Genomic DNA, 14,753 nt, shown 5'->3' with positions numbered 1-14,753 from the left:
GTCTCGTAAGTCCAGCAAGGGCTCCTGGGGAGTAGATAGGTCAGGACAGGTCCTTGTGACCTTCCCTTCCCAGTGCGAGGCGCGGATAGTCAGGGGAGGCTGCTCCAATGGGAAGATGCCTTCTTGTACCTTACGTGCTGTGTGGTTAAGGCAACCAGGGAGGACAAAGACCGCGCTCTGATGGGCCGCCTCCATCCTGTCAGATCCTTTGTACATGCAGCTCTGCTTGAAGAGGCCTTTGGCTTCAGCCAGAAAACAAACAATGAAGGGAAGGATGGAGGGAGAGAGGGATCAAATAGGTTAGTACAGGCCTCCATTTCTTGGACACAGTTTCTGAAAAGAGATTTGTTCAGTGAAACAGTTATAGTATCTTCTCCCAGGAAGCTGTGAAGTTGATGGGTTCCTCCAAACCAGGCCTCTGGAGCAAGCATGGCATTGTCATTGACTCTCCTGAAGGCTGGAAACTGGGCCCTGCCTGCCTGAAGGCCTGTATGAGAGCAGACTGTCTGCCCCAGAGGGAGACGCTTAGGAGAGCAGCACCGGAAGCAGGGCGTCAGGACAGGTCTTCCGGTTCAGGGCTAGATTGACCCCTATGGTCTCCCCTGATGTCTGAATCAAACCTTTAGGAAAAAGGGGAGAAAAGGAGGGACTGATGCATGGGCTGCCCCTGGCTAGTGAGCGGTGCGCTGAAGTGGGGTGCGGGCCTTCGCCTGCTCTGCAGCCCTCCCTAACACCCTCCTTCCCAACTCATTCAGCTGCCAGGAAAACAGTGTAGGGAAACAGACTTTTCAGCTAGACCCTTAGGCTTATCTCTGGTCTTAAATATCTCACCATTGGAAAGAAAATTTGTCAAAGGAAGTGAAGAGGGCAGGACCAGGGAAGGAAAAGAGAAGAGAGAGAACGGAGAGCTGATGGGAGGAGATGCAAGAAGAGAGCCCTCCCTATCTGGGTTCAGTCCTCCTTCCCTGATTAATGAGAAGGGGAGGGGCTCAGAGTGTGGGGAGGGGGCCGGTGGGGAGCTGCATGTGGTTCCCAGCTAGCCTGGGGGTCGGTTCAGGTGGCAACGTCAGACTAGCCTGCCTTCCATTCCTGCCTTTTCTCACTCCCTGGTTGGGTGGGTGGGGGTGTTTGCGGGGGGCTGGGGATGGGCAGTGGGGCTGCAGAAGTAGTGAACCCCTGGGATGAGCCCTGCCCCACCTCCTCTCTACTCTGGACTTTTTCTCCTTATCAAAAATGTGATAAGGCCTTTCTCCTTGATAATTGGCCGTTCTCCTTACTCAGGCAGGGCTCTTTCTCTTGTAGCCCGTTTCCTGTCTCTGCACATGGGAACCACCACTTATCTGGGATCACTTGCTTACGATGTCACAGACCCACACTCATCTCCGCACGTGGAGGTGCCCTTATGTCTGAGTCAATCAAACACTTGAACCCTGGGCAAAAACTGCCCTTCCTCCTGTGTTCCTCCAGGAGAAACCTGGCCTAAAGGTCCTTGACCTAGAGTTATCATTCCCGAGTCCTGCACCTCCTCACCTGAGGCTGAGGGGAGGGTGAAGGATGAAGGATTGCATAGAGGCCACCAGCCAGATTCCCAGACCCCAGCTCAAAGGCTTGTTCTCCTGTACTGGGCATCTTTCTGCAGCAACCCCCCTCATTTCCTTCCCTCCCCTACTGCTTTCCTTCCTGGGGCTCCCTCAGCTTTCCTCCCTTCTCCCCCATCATCCCCTGAAAGCCAGAGCCTACTGGGGCTCCTCTGTCTGGCCCAGCTCCTGCCTGGAGGAATTCTTAGCCTTACGTGCAGAGTCGGGGCTCAGGACTGGGCCAGAGGCTGGGAGGAGGGGGTCCAAAAGGGAGAAGAGATGCTGTTCATCTTGGGACTGGAAGCAGTGGGAGTAGGACAAAGAAAGAAGGTTCAGGAACCTTCCTTTCGGTCCCATCTCCTAGGTTGACCATGCCTTCCCCTCCACTTGGCCTGGGGAGGGGGGCAGGGTGACATCCCTCCTGGAGTTGTCAGCCTGCATCGCCAAGTCAGGGCTCACAGGGGAGCAGCAAGCAGACAGGAGGGGCGGGAGAGGACGCGCTAACCCAGCAGTTCCCCTTGGCACAGCCATCTCCCTCTCTTCTTCATGCCCAGAGGGAGCTACAGGAAGGAGAGGCTGGGGAGAAGGCAAAGGGATGGCAGGAGAAGTCTGGCAGCAGCCATGACAGGCCCAGACGCCAGAGCACACTGGTTGGGGTTGCGGAGTACCGATGACTCAGGCCTTGGTAAGAAAGGACAGAGGGGGCTCAGCAGGGGATGCTTCTTGGGCTCAGCCCTCCAGGCACTTGGGCTCCTCCAGGTTCCTTCCTCCCTGGCCAGCAGAAAGGGGCCCGGCCCAGCTGCTCTCTCCCCCACATCACTCCCCGGCCGCAGAAAGAGGCCCTGGGAGAGAAGCTGTGCAGAAGAAGCACAGCCCTGGAGTGGACGGCCTGGATCCCAGCCTCATCTCTGGACTGACCGCGTCACCTCGGGCAAGTCACACATCTCTGAACCTGTTTCGTCTTCTGTCAAGTGAGGATCACATTAACCTTAAACAGTTAATCATGAAAACTGCATTCAGGAAAGGAGTCATCATCAGAGTCATTAGGGTCATGTGGGGGGTGGTGGCAGAGGAGGAAAGCAGTAGTGGGAGCCCATCACTTACCCCCAGATGTTCATGCTGCACTGTCCCCGTCCCTTCCAGCCTGGGTCCCCAGGGCTACCATCCCCCCCTCATTCCCCTCCCACTGCTCCCCCATCCAGGTGAGAAAGTGGCAAAGACTCTGAAGCTGAGCTGAGGACTAAAATGAGAGGAAGAAGAGAGACTGGGGATAGGATGGAGGAAAGCAGAAAGGAAGATGGCAAGAAAAGAGGGTCTAGCACTTAGCACAGCATCTGGCGTGCAGCTGGTGCGCAGTATTTGCTGAAAGACGGACTCTGTGCTGAGAAGGAGGCTAGATCAATCTATTGGGTGCCAACAGCAACAAGTTGGACAGAGAGGTCAATAGCTCGGGGAATTGAAAGGTGTAGAAACTTGGAACAGATGAAGCCAGCAACCCAGGAGAGCAGGACCCCGATGCTGGGAGTCTGCTTCCCCTGCAGCCCCATCTCCCACCCTGGGCTGGGCCCCCCAGATCCTGCTGCTGCTCACAGCCTCTCTGTGGGCACCTTCAAGTCCCCAGGTGCCAGCCCCACAGATGGTTCTCTGCCTTCGCCAGCTCTGTCGGGGGTGGCCTCCTCCTCCCGTTCCTTCTCTGGCCCTGGAAGCTTCTGCAGTTCCGAGTACAGCACCCAGGCATCATGGCGGGACACATACTCCCATCCACTCTCCTGCACGTGGAAGAGGTCCACGGAACCCCCAGAGTAGGCATCGCGGCGGGTAGCGTGGGCCACGGCGCGGCGGGCCAGGGCATAGGCTTCCTGGGTGCTCATGTCGTAGCGGTAGCCGCGATCTAGCACACCAAAGGCGTAGGGAGACCCAGAGCCCACCGAAAAGATGTCCCCCTGCAGGCAGGTGCCATCGCTGTAGACATAGAAGAGGGCAGGGCCAGAGCGGTCCCAGCCACACAGGGCCGTGGCCACGCACAGATCCAGCCCCCGGTAGCGCGACATCATGACTGATAAAAGTTTGGCAGCACCGGCCACGCTGGGCAGCTGCCCCTCCCTCAGTGCCCGCAGTCGCAGCTCCCGCTGCAGCACCCGGTACCATGTGACGCAGTCAGCCGAGGTGCCAGAGGTGGTGCCCAGGAGATGCTGGTGCACAGGGATGACCTTGCGTGAGGCTGGACACTCCACGTAGTTGCCACAGGAGGACCGCGTGTCGGCCGCAGCGATGACTCCATGACGGAAGCGGAAGGCTAGGGTGGTGGTACCATGGGCCAGCCTGGGGCCGTGGGTCTGCAGGAAGGCTTGAGGGTCCCAGCCTCGGGGCACAGCCCAGCTGCCAGCCTGAGGCAGGTGAGGGGATGTTTCCTGGGTGTCGGGGGCCTGCCACTTGCACACATCTTGCAGAGCCATCCCTGGGGTCCAGCGAAGGTTGAAAGGAGCAAGGCAGGATCTGTGAGCTGGGTTGGGTGGAGGAAGAGAGATGGTAAGGAGAAGCCGGGCTGCAGCCAGACCATACAGGAAGGTGTGTGATCTGTGGCTTCTTCTAAAACCCAAACCAGGCTTTGGGACTGGCTGATGGAGCAGCGCCCTCCCCCTCGGAGGACTGTTCAGGGGGGCAGGATGAGGCCAGTGGAGTCTTCAGCGCTGGGGAGACGCTGCCATGACACACCTGAGCGTCACCGGAGGAGTCACCTGTCTGTCATCCTCCAGGCACCTGGAGTTGGGTGGGGGCTGGGTAACTGCAAAGGAAAGGGGGCACCAGTGGAAGAAGCAGAGCTGGGTTCCTCTTGCTTTTCCTGTGGGGGGCACTGGGCACAGAGATAAATGAAGCCCTGTCCCTGCCCTGAAAGGGCCCCCAGCCTAGGGAAAGGTAAAGACTAGTCAGTGTAATGGCATAGTCAGACTAGGTTCCCTGGGATGCCAGGCTTTCACTGCTATGGCCTGAGTTTGGTCCCTGGTCACAGAGCTGAGATCCCACAAGTCACAGGACACAGCCCCAAACCAAACCAAAACAGAATAGATTGCCATGGATCCCCTGTGGCAGGAGTCCCTGATGCTGGGTTCACTCTTCAGGGGCATGGGGTCAGGGAGCAATGACACTGAGCTTACTGGTTCACCTCATGATCAACGTGGGGAAAATGAAAGGGACTGGGACAAAGACAACAGAAAGAAGAGCAAGGGAGCCTTGTACGGGGCGCCCAGATACCTTCAGAATGACAGAGCACTGTGGGCCAGGTCAAGGGGAACTAAAACCTGGAGGTCTTCTTCTCTGCTTTGGGTGTGAACATGAACTTCCATCTGCATACAGTCTGGCACACCTGACAGCTCTCTGGCAGGACAGCTTCTCTGGCTGGTGCTAAAGTTCTGAGGAAGTAGCTGAAAGGATCTATTGGTCTCCTTTCTGCCCAACAGTTCACAATGGCAAGAGACTGGTTTGCAGTTTCAAGGCAGGAGAAACAACTGACTTTGATACCATCATACTGAGTCTAAGTCTTAGACCAACGAAGGGTGGAGACTGACAGCTGGCCCTTCAGAAAGAGAAACTAGATTGGGGCGGAGTGACAAGCTACATCTACTTCTGGAACCATATGGAGTATATTTTTCTAAATATTACAGCTCCCCTTCTAACCTCATCCTCCAAGCTGACATGATTTCCTAAGGTATCACTCAAATCCCATGTCTCCTCTACTAAGAGAGCTTAAAGGCCTGTAAGATCAAATCCACCCCAGGTTGGCATTTAAGGCCCACTGTGACCCAATCCTAATCCATCCACCACAACCTCTTTTCATGTTATTCCAAGCACATCTCCCACCTCCCCTTCATCTTTTTGAATCTTATCCTCCCAAGTCTGGCTTACATATCACCCATTCTGAAAACCCTCCCCAGGTAGGGGCCAAGAGAGAAGAGGCTCTGAATTTGAGAAGCAATGGGATCTAAGTGGTATTTAAGGAAATGAATCCAGACAAAGAATGAATCCTTGACAAAGCCTTCCTTGACCCCCAAACTCACCCCAATCTATACTGACCACCTTTCTCACCTGTGAAGTATAGCACTTATCATTGTTTTCTTCTCCAACACCTGCTTTACTAAGATATAATTTATTTGTTTTTGTTTGCACTGGGTCTTCATTGCTGCACATGGGCTTTCTCTAGTTGTGGCCGGTGGTGGCTTCTCTTTGTCGCAGAGCATGGACTCCAGGGCACACAGACTTCAGTAACTGTGGCACATGGGCTCAGCAGTTGCCGCTCTTGGGCTCCAGAGTGTGGCACTCAGTAGCTGCCCCACGGCATATGGGATCCTCCCGGACCAGGACTCGAACCTTTGTCCCCTGCTTTGGCAGGCAGACAACCACTGGACCACCAGGGAAACCCTATTGAGATATAATTGACATATAAAATTATTTAAGTTTAGTGTGTACAATATGATGATTTGATACTTCTGTGTGTGTGTCTCTGTATGTATCACAAAACATTTACTGCGATATGGATAGTTAACAAATCCTTCACCTCACATAATTATCATTTTTGTTGTTATGGTAAGAACATTTAAGACCTACTCTCAGCAACTTTCAAGGATACAAAAGAATATTGTTAACTGTAGTTACTCTGCTGTACATTTGATTTCCAGAACTTATTCCTCTTATAACTGGAAGTTTGTACACTTTTGACCAACATCTTCCCATTTTCATCAACTCCAAGCCTCTGACAACCACCAGTCTACTGTTTCTAAGAGTTTGGCTTTGTTAGATCCTACATATAAGTAAGCTCATACATTATTTGTCTTTCTCTGCCTGACTTCTTTCACTTAGCATAATGCCTTCAAGTTTCATCCATCTCATCACAAATGGCAGGATCTCATTCTTTTTTATGGCTGAATAATATTCTACCACATATATAACACTTTATGCGTTCATACATTGATGATGGATGTTGTTTTCATATACTGGTAATTGTGAATAATGTAAACATTGAATTGCAGCTATCTCTATGAGATAGTGATTTCATTTCCTTTGGATAAATACCCAGACATGAGATTACTAGATCATATGGTGGGTCTATTTTTAATTTTTTTTGGGGGGGTGGGAACTCCATACTATTCTCCATGGTATGTATCAGTTTATATTCCCACCTATTGCAGCACTGATCATTTGTACCTCTCCTCTTTGAGGTCTCCCTGAATGGGACCTTGGAGCAGAGAACTAATATAAGGTAAAATGGGAACAGATTCTGGAAGGCTTTGAACGTCATACTGAGGAGCTGAACCTTACAGACCATTATTAAGCAGGTAAAGATCAAGATGATGTTTTAAGAAAGTCAACCTGGTACTGTGTTGAATTAATTAGAAACATAGTTTGGGCCCAGAAAAATTAGGAGAATATTTCAGTAATTCAGGATTGAGAAGATAAGAAGCCAAAGGCAATATCAATTGCAATGAAGAAGAATGTGAGCAGCACTGTGAAGGGAGAATGAACAGGACTTGGCATCTATTGAATGCGGAGGAAAGGAACAGGAGCTGTCAAGTATGAGCCAGGGCTTCAAGCCTCTGTGACTAGAAGAACAATATTGTCATCCTTTCACATGTTCATTTGAAAAACATGTATTAAGCAAATAGTGGGCACAGAGAAATACCTGTCTTTACAGATTTTTTTTTTTTTTTCCTTGCCACACAGCTTGGCTTGTGGGATCTTAGCTCTCTAACCAGGGATCAAACCCAGGGCCCTGGCAGTGAAAGCACCAAGACCTAACCACTGGACTGCCAGGGAATTCCAGAGAAATACCTGTCTTTAAAAACTCACAATCCAGTGGGAGATAAATGTATATTTATAGCCAGGTTAAAATATAAAAATGCCTTAAGAAAAGTACAGATACCATTAGTAGCAGAGGGAAAGAACCACTGAGAGAAGTCAGAAGGAGGATTAGTTGCAATGCAGGAGTGACTGCAAAATATTATGTGCTCAATAAACAGAGGCACTCTGCACTTTCCACACCATCCAAGTGTGAGACCCACATAAAGATCTTCTGCTTCATTACATTCTGATGGTTGGGTTTGGAAAGAGTTGCCAAATTTCAGCATTAAAAATACAACACACGCAGAGTCTGCTGGGAAGAGGAGGGGCTGAGTTGGGCATCAGAGGAATGAGGAATTTAGATATTGATGGATGTTGCTGCTGGAATCCAACAAGGAAGACTAGACACTGACTTCATAGAAACGTAAAGCAGGAGGCAACATTTCATACATTTGCCCACTTCTTTGCTTGTTATAGTTCCCAAAAGGGTTGAAAAATGAAGGTGGGTCGAGAGAGGGATAGACAATGAAATACAGCACGTTCTTGAATAAGGGCTTGTCTTAGCAAGATTAAGTCAGGAAACCTCTTGATACATCTTTATGGAGCCTCAACTCTCCTCCAGGCTCTGAAATGGTAAATTACTATTGACTCAGTTATTCAGGAGCTGAATTGCGAATCCAGTCTGTGAATTAACTGGGCCCTTTGCTTTTCCTTCTTTATTCTTCTATCTGCCTTTTGGGCAATTCATTACTTACTAGAATTTCCACCACGGGGTGGGAGTAAAGACAATACTGAATCTTAAAAATCGGTTGCTGTTAGAGAACCTGGCTATTGTGGCGATTGATGCTATCAAAAAACAAGAGGTATAGCACTCATGTTTGTTGGGCTTTCTAGCTCAAACTACTGTGATTTTAGTAACTTCATAGGAAAATGGCCTCAGAGTAGATCATTATTTTACCCAGTATTCGAGAGTGCCCTTGAACAAAATGTCAACTTGAGTCTCATTAACAAACTGCTGAAAAGGTATAGATGTTAATTGTTGCTTGGACACCGGGAGAGGCGGGACCGATTTACTACTACCGGTTTAGAACAGATTTTCATCCAGTCACGCCCTCCTCAAAGATGGCCGGCCCCACTTCCCTCCCTCATCCTGACGTTTGCGTTTGCTTCCTATGAATTTGAGGTTAATCTAAACCTGTGTTGGTTACGTGGCCAAAGTCAAGATGTCAGCCACACCCCTTTATAATTTAAGGGGAGTGAAGCCATTTATTTTTTCCCTCCTTGGTGAAAATAATTACTCGCATCTGGCTCTTGTGTTTGGAGGCGTGGTTGCCAGGACTTAAAATGGCTCCTCCCTGGGATAGATTTAATAGGGAGTGAAGCTGTGACGGCGAGGCGTTGCCCGGTCTCTCTTTGCTAGGCGTTCTGGCAAGCAGTTCCCTTGCCCTTACTAGACATGGCGCTGGCCAGCGTGTTGGAGAGGCCGCTATCGGTGAACCGGCGCGGGTTTTTTGGACTCGGGGGTCGTGCGGATCTGCTGGACCTGGGTCCAGGCAGTCCCAGCGATGGGCTGAGCCTGGCCGCGCCCAGCTGGGGTGTCCCAGAGGAGCCGAGAATTGAAATACTTCATGGAACCACCACCCTGGCCTTCAAGGTGCAGACACAGCCGCCGTGCCGGGCTGAATCCCGCCCGCCGGCGCCCTTCTCGGCCTCCCAGCGGGTCCAGAACCCGCCGTGGCCGCGGCCGCGAAGCCCAGGCGGAGGCTCGGGCCTCTCGCCCCAACGCCGGCAGTTTCGCTGTCTCATTGTCCCGGGAGGCCTCGGTTCTCGCTCTGGCGGGAGCGGGGTGGCGGTGGGGCTGGGGAATAGTGGGGGTAAGTGGGAGAAGGATTTCGAGGCTGTTTAGATGGATTCCCAGGCGACCCCAGGCTGCTCCTGTCCAGGAAAGAGGCGGCCGCAACGACAGTGAACTCTGGCAGAGGGAAGGCTGTTGTGACCACCCAAGGTTTTGGCAACAGTGGCCCGGATAGGTCAGGGTAACTGAAACGTTATGGCTTGAGGAGGAAAGTTGGTGGGAGGAAGCACTCTAATACGAGCCAGACAATTGGGATTCCTGGCCTAGCTTTGTAATAACTGGCTCTGTCATCTTGGGTAAGTCATTCGATCTCATTGAGCCTGTTTCCTCAGCCAGCAAGTAAAGGTAATCTCACCTCAAGCTATTGATGTGAAGCTCCAGTGACATATAAGTGGGAAAATATGTTGTGAAGTATAAAACAGCAGCGACAGAGATGTTCTGGGGTTGTATCGATGCACAGAAATGTCAAGGTGATGTTTTTGTGGTCTGATGTGGCCCCTGGCTTGTGTTTTCTCTAATCTTAACAGTTTCGCCATGGAGTCATTGTCGCAGCAGATTCCCGGGCCACAGCTGGTGCCTACATCGCCTCCCAGACAGTAAAGAAGGTGATAGAGATCAACCCCTACCTGCTGGGCACCATGGCTGGGGGTGCAGCGGATTGCAGCTTCTGGGAGCGGCTGTTGGCTCGGCAATGTCGAATCTATGAGCTTCGAAACAAGGAACGCATCTCCGTAGCAGCTGCCTCCAAGCTGCTTGCCAACATGGTGTATCAGTATAAAGGCATGGGGCTGTCCATGGGCACCATGATCTGTGGCTGGGATAAGAGGGGCCCTGGTAAGTTTCGCTGCAACCGTGTGATTCTTGGGCTGCCGTTACACAGAGGTTGCATGAACGGATGAATCAAAGAGCATATGTCAGTGCTAAGGATGTGTTGATTAATTCTCAGTCCTTCCTTCTCTTTGTTCAAGGAAGAGATGTAGTGTAGGAAAGGGCACAGAGGTAGATTAGCTGTGTCATTGATCATCCATGTGACTTAGGGCAGGTTATTTTCTCAGCCTGTTTCATCATCTTATATAGGTTCCATGAGGCAATACATGTCAAATATGTCTAGTCTCTCCTGTAAAATGATAAGACATGCAAAGAGTTGTATTTAAGAATTGGGTAATAGACATAAAAACTCTAATCAGTGTAATTTGATAGAAATAATGTGAGCTAGATATAAAGAAAATAAAAAATGTGAGCTACACATGTAACATGTAATTTTACTTTTTTCTAATGGATATATTTTAAACGCTTAAAGAAATGAGTGAAATTAATTTTAACAATTGTTTTAATCCATAATAACGAAAATATCATTTTGGGGTGTGTCATCCTCATTTCAAGGGCTCAACAGCCACATATGGCTGGTGGCTACCATATTGGACAACAAAACCAAGTAACTACTCAAAAGTTAGTCATTTCTCTTCCCTTTTTTCCTGTAGAGAGTCTTTGGCCTAGAAGGGGCCCTTTGGGCCCATCTCCTTTCCTTGCTTGATATAATCACCTTGGTCCTGTTGTCTCTGAAAAGAATTCCTTAACCTATTTTTCTTCCTAGTATATAAAATCCTTGCCAGGAAATTCAGACTTGTATCTGATAGCAGTTCCTCTTCAGCCGATTTTGAATGTCCCTTTAGTCAAGCTGGTATACGGCTAGTCACATTCTGTGTAATTTTCCCCTTTGGTGCTTGAAAATAGTTAATCTTCCCTCCTGTTGTTTTTGCTTCATTCATTTACCCGCTTGCTTTTTTTTTTTTCCCTAACCTTGTGGCTTGGGGGATCTTAGTTCCCTGACCAGGGATTGAACCTGTGCCCTCTGCAGTGAAAGTGCAGAGGCCTAACCATTGGACTGCCGGGGAATTCCCTCATTTACCTTTCTAAATGCCTAGTTTTTCTCTGTTGATCAACTGTAGAATACCCACCACTTTTTCATTTGCTTTGGAGAATATTAGTTCGCCCCTCAATAGAGGATGAGTGAGGAGAGACTTAAAAGTGCCTGTGAGAGAGGAGCTCAGTTTGTTACTTTGGAAATTGAGACATTTCTCTTTGAAAAGTGTGAAACAACAGTTCCATACCTCTTGTGTGGTCTAGGGAGACATTTTGGAAATGTTGTTTTGAACCGCTAGCTCTTGGATTGGTCCCAGGTGGTGGAAAACAGTGTAAAAGAGTACAAAAACTGGCCAGCAAAGAAAACCCAGGAAGCCAGAGCTTAACCTAAATTGTAGTGTCTCAGAGAAGCCTTCCTGACAAGTTGTCCCATTCAGGATGAGTCAGCCCCTGGCCTCAAGCAGACTGAGAAAGGATCCCAGATTACTTCATGCGAGGCTGAATGAGATGAATACCACTTTAAAGAGAACCAGTAAAATGCTGAAAGAATTTAAGGAGGTAGGAAGAATTGCTTCCGATGGGAGAAGCTGGGGAGGCCTTCATAGGTAGGTCTCATTTTCCTGGATTTGAAAAAAGAAACATAATGAACAAAAGAGAAGGAAGAAGCATGAGGTCTTGCCAGGAGTAACTGGAAGTCTAGTTTAATTGGAGCTAAAGATGTGTGAAGCAGAGTAGTGAGCCAGAGAGCCAGAAAGGGAAATTGGAACCAGATGGTGCACTGGCTTGGCAAGGTAGTGGCAGTGGGCCTGAGGAGGGGCTCCATGTTACAACCATCAGAACCTGGAAACTGATAAGGGGCGTACTTTTCAACCTGGCTTGTATCGTGATCACCTGAAGAATTTAAGAATCTAGCTCTGTGCTTGTCCCCCACCCAGACCAATTAAAAAAGAATACCTGTGTTAAGTCCTTGGCATCTTTTTAAAAATACCTGGAGTTCCCTGGCGGTCCAGTGGTTAGGACTTGGCGCTTTCACTGCCAGGGGCCCAGGTTCAGTCCCTGGTTGGAGAACTAAGGTCCTGGGAGCTGCATGCCCTGGCCAAAAAAAAAAAAAAAAAAGACTTCCTTAGATGATGCTGATGTATAGTTAGTGTTGAGACCCACTGAAATAGGAAAAATATTAGTGATACATTGACAAAATTTGAAAATACAGAAGGAAGTGGATGGGTGGGGCAGAAGAGGGATGAGTTGGGCCCATAAGGGAGAACCACTGGAAGTATTTGAGGACAGGAAATTTAAATATGAATTTGGTGACAAAGGCATCCAGCTGGAGAGGTCCAGGGGGCAGATTGAAGTGATAAAAATTTTATTAAATCTGTGTCTAACTTTTTGTTATACCAGAGGTTGGCTAACTTTTTCATAAAGGATCAAATGCGAGTAAATATTCTAGGTTTGTAGGCTCTGTAATCTTTGTCTCAACTACATAGCTTGGTTTTAGCATAAAAGCAGTCCTAGACAATATATACACAAATGGTTGTGGGTGTGTTCCAAAAAAAACTATAAAAATAGGCAGTTGGGGGAATTCCCTCGTGGTCCAGTGGTTAGGATTGTGTGCTTTCACTGCCCAGAGGTCCTGGGTTTGGGGAGCTAAGATCTGCAAGCTGCACGATGTGGCCAGGAAAAAGAAAATAAATTTTTTTTAATAAAAAAAAGGTGGTTGGCCTGGCCAACTGTTTAGTCTTTACCAGCACTGTCCAATAGAAATATAATGTGAGCCATACATGTAATCTTAAATGTTGTAGCCATGTTTTTAAAATTGAAAAGGAAAAGTAATTTTAATAATATATTTTATTTAACCTGGTATATCCAAAAGACTATCACTCCAGCATGTGGTAGGTACTAGCTTCATTTCAAGTGTTGAATCACATGTGGCTAGTGGCTACCATGTTGGACGGTGTAGGTTCTTTACAATATGACTTAGAATTTTAGGCTTTATTCTCTTACTGTGTGATAGAAGAGATAGCATACTTGTCCAGATAATATTCCCAGGTAGGCTGAACTCTGGAGGGTTAGGATTGTCTCAGACATTATCTCCCACAGTGACTAAAGTTCTGTGCTTGAAACCGAAGTCATTTGAATGACTTTTTTGGTTGTACAGAGAAGATAGACAAGGCAGTAACTGTAATGTGAGGTGAGATGGAGTGGAATGTGCAGAATCCTGAAGTCTTCATATTTAATTTTATTTCTTCACTTTTTTTTTTTTAAAGTGATTTTATAGAAGTGCTATTTTCTTGAATTTCTGTTGGTCTCCCTGGGTTTCAAGAGGAAAGGAGAACTGTTGCCTTTAAAGAGGAATTAGATGTCCGAAGAGGTGCTCATTGTTTCCTTACTAGCCTCATCTCTCTTTCCAGGCCTCTACTACGTGGACAGTGAAGGAAACCGGATCTCAGGGGCCACCTTCTCTGTAGGTTCTGGCTCTGTATATGCTTATGGGGTCATGGATCGGGGTTACTCCTATGACCTGGAGGTGGAGGAGGCCTATGATCTGGCCCGTCGAGCCATCTACCAAGCCACCTACAGAGATGCCTACTCAGGAGGTTCCGTCAGCCTCTACCATGTCAGGGAGGATGGCTGGGTCCGGGTCTCCAGTGACAATGTCGCTGATCTGCATGACAAGTATAGTGGATCTACCCACTGAAGGAAGACGGATGTGGCTGCCTGCATTTCTTGGGGTGACTGTTGTTGGCAATAGGGGTACAGTTCCCCATCCTCTAGTGGAGGGGTCCCCAAGTGTATCGATCACATTTTTTTTAAAATCTCTGGTGCATTGACCTCCATGTGTTACCAGCTGTTAATGAGCTACTGCAGAGGTAATTATTGGTTTTACTTTGTTGAATGTTAACATGACACTACTCGACCTCAGCCTGTGTTGCGTCTTTTCTCCACACTGTCCCTCCTCCAAGCACTTTACAGTCAAATGGGCTGGGACAGTGGGAGGGAAGGGACTGTAATTACAGGAAACAGCGGTGTGAAGACATTGTCTAGTGAATACATTAACATCCCCACTCATGAAGCTAATAACAAAGGAGAAGGAGAGAGAGGCAGGGAGGAGGGAGAGACTTCTTGATTCCGTTTGCGAAGAGATGAAAAGTTGATGAGGTGGAAAGATGCACAGGGCTGTACCAGGCAGAGCTGCTGAGGAAAAAGCTCTCCCCCTGTGCTGGGGGAGGGGAGGCTGATGCCACATGCAGAGCAGAGAGGTGAGGAGGGTAAGCCAGTTGGGAAAGGAAGGCTTTGACCCTGGGAAAAGAGAGGACAGAGAGGTGTGTGTGAAAGCATAGTGACCACTAGCCTGGTGATGCCTGTCCTTCTGGCCCTGTGGTGTGTGTTTGTGGGAGACAGAGGGAAAAGATCGTGGACCTCTAGCCTCCTGGGCAGGAAACAGCACAAAATCGTTCTTGGAGCCTGTGGGTGCGGAAGAGTCCCTGCTAAGAGCAGAGAGATGGCTGATTTGTCACCCCGAGCACTGAGGGGCTTCCCAGGCTGTAATGGCAGCAGATGGCAAGGCCTTCTGTTAAGGAGAAGACAGGAGAGATGCAGGAGGTTGATGGGAGAAACTGTTAGAGAAT

The 14,753-nt window shown here is 48.9% G+C and overlaps 2 protein-coding genes across 2 annotated transcripts; one reads left to right on the top strand and one right to left on the bottom strand.

Moving 5' to 3' along the window:
• Positions 1-2,785: 2,785 nt before the first annotated feature.
• On the bottom strand, positions 2,786-4,074 carry PSMB11 (proteasome subunit beta 11). The gene has a single exon (XM_006066481.4). It carries the CDS (start codon positions 4,031-4,033, stop codon positions 3,164-3,166), a length of 870 nt encoding a protein of 289 aa, XP_006066543.1. The 5' UTR covers positions 4,034-4,074; the 3' UTR covers positions 2,786-3,163.
• Positions 4,075-8,765: 4,691 nt separating this feature from the next.
• PSMB5 (proteasome 20S subunit beta 5) lies at positions 8,766-14,046 on the top strand. Its single transcript, XM_006066482.3, has 3 exons — positions 8,766-9,063; positions 9,792-10,098; positions 13,536-14,046. Exons 1-3 carry the CDS (start codon positions 8,866-8,868, stop codon positions 13,820-13,822), a joined length of 792 nt encoding a protein of 263 aa, XP_006066544.1. The 5' UTR covers positions 8,766-8,865; the 3' UTR covers positions 13,823-14,046.
• The last annotated feature ends 707 nt before the right edge of the window (positions 14,047-14,753 follow it).

The sequence above is a fragment of the Bubalus bubalis genome, chromosome 11, assembly GCF_019923935.1.
Source record: "Bubalus bubalis isolate 160015118507 breed Murrah chromosome 11, NDDB_SH_1, whole genome shotgun sequence".
Lineage (NCBI taxonomy): Eukaryota > Metazoa > Chordata > Mammalia > Artiodactyla > Bovidae > Bubalus > Bubalus bubalis.
This window is presented reverse-complemented; position numbering and strand designations above follow the sequence as displayed.

Excerpts from the sequence above, each read along its gene's own strand:
- PSMB11 (XM_006066481.4), bottom strand. The coding sequence starts at position 4,033 with ATGGCTCTGCAAGATGTGTGCAAGTGGCAGGCCCCCGACACCCAGGAA.
- PSMB5 (XM_006066482.3), top strand. The coding sequence starts at position 8,866 with ATGGCGCTGGCCAGCGTGTTGGAGAGGCCGCTATCGGTGAACCGGCGC. Across the intron at positions 9,064-9,791 it reads CCACCACCCTGGCCTTCAAG|TTTCGCCATGGAGTCATTGT; the intron begins GTGCAGACACAG and ends TAATCTTAACAG. Across the intron at positions 10,099-13,535 it reads CTGGGATAAGAGGGGCCCTG|GCCTCTACTACGTGGACAGT; the intron begins GTAAGTTTCGCT and ends CTCTCTTTCCAG.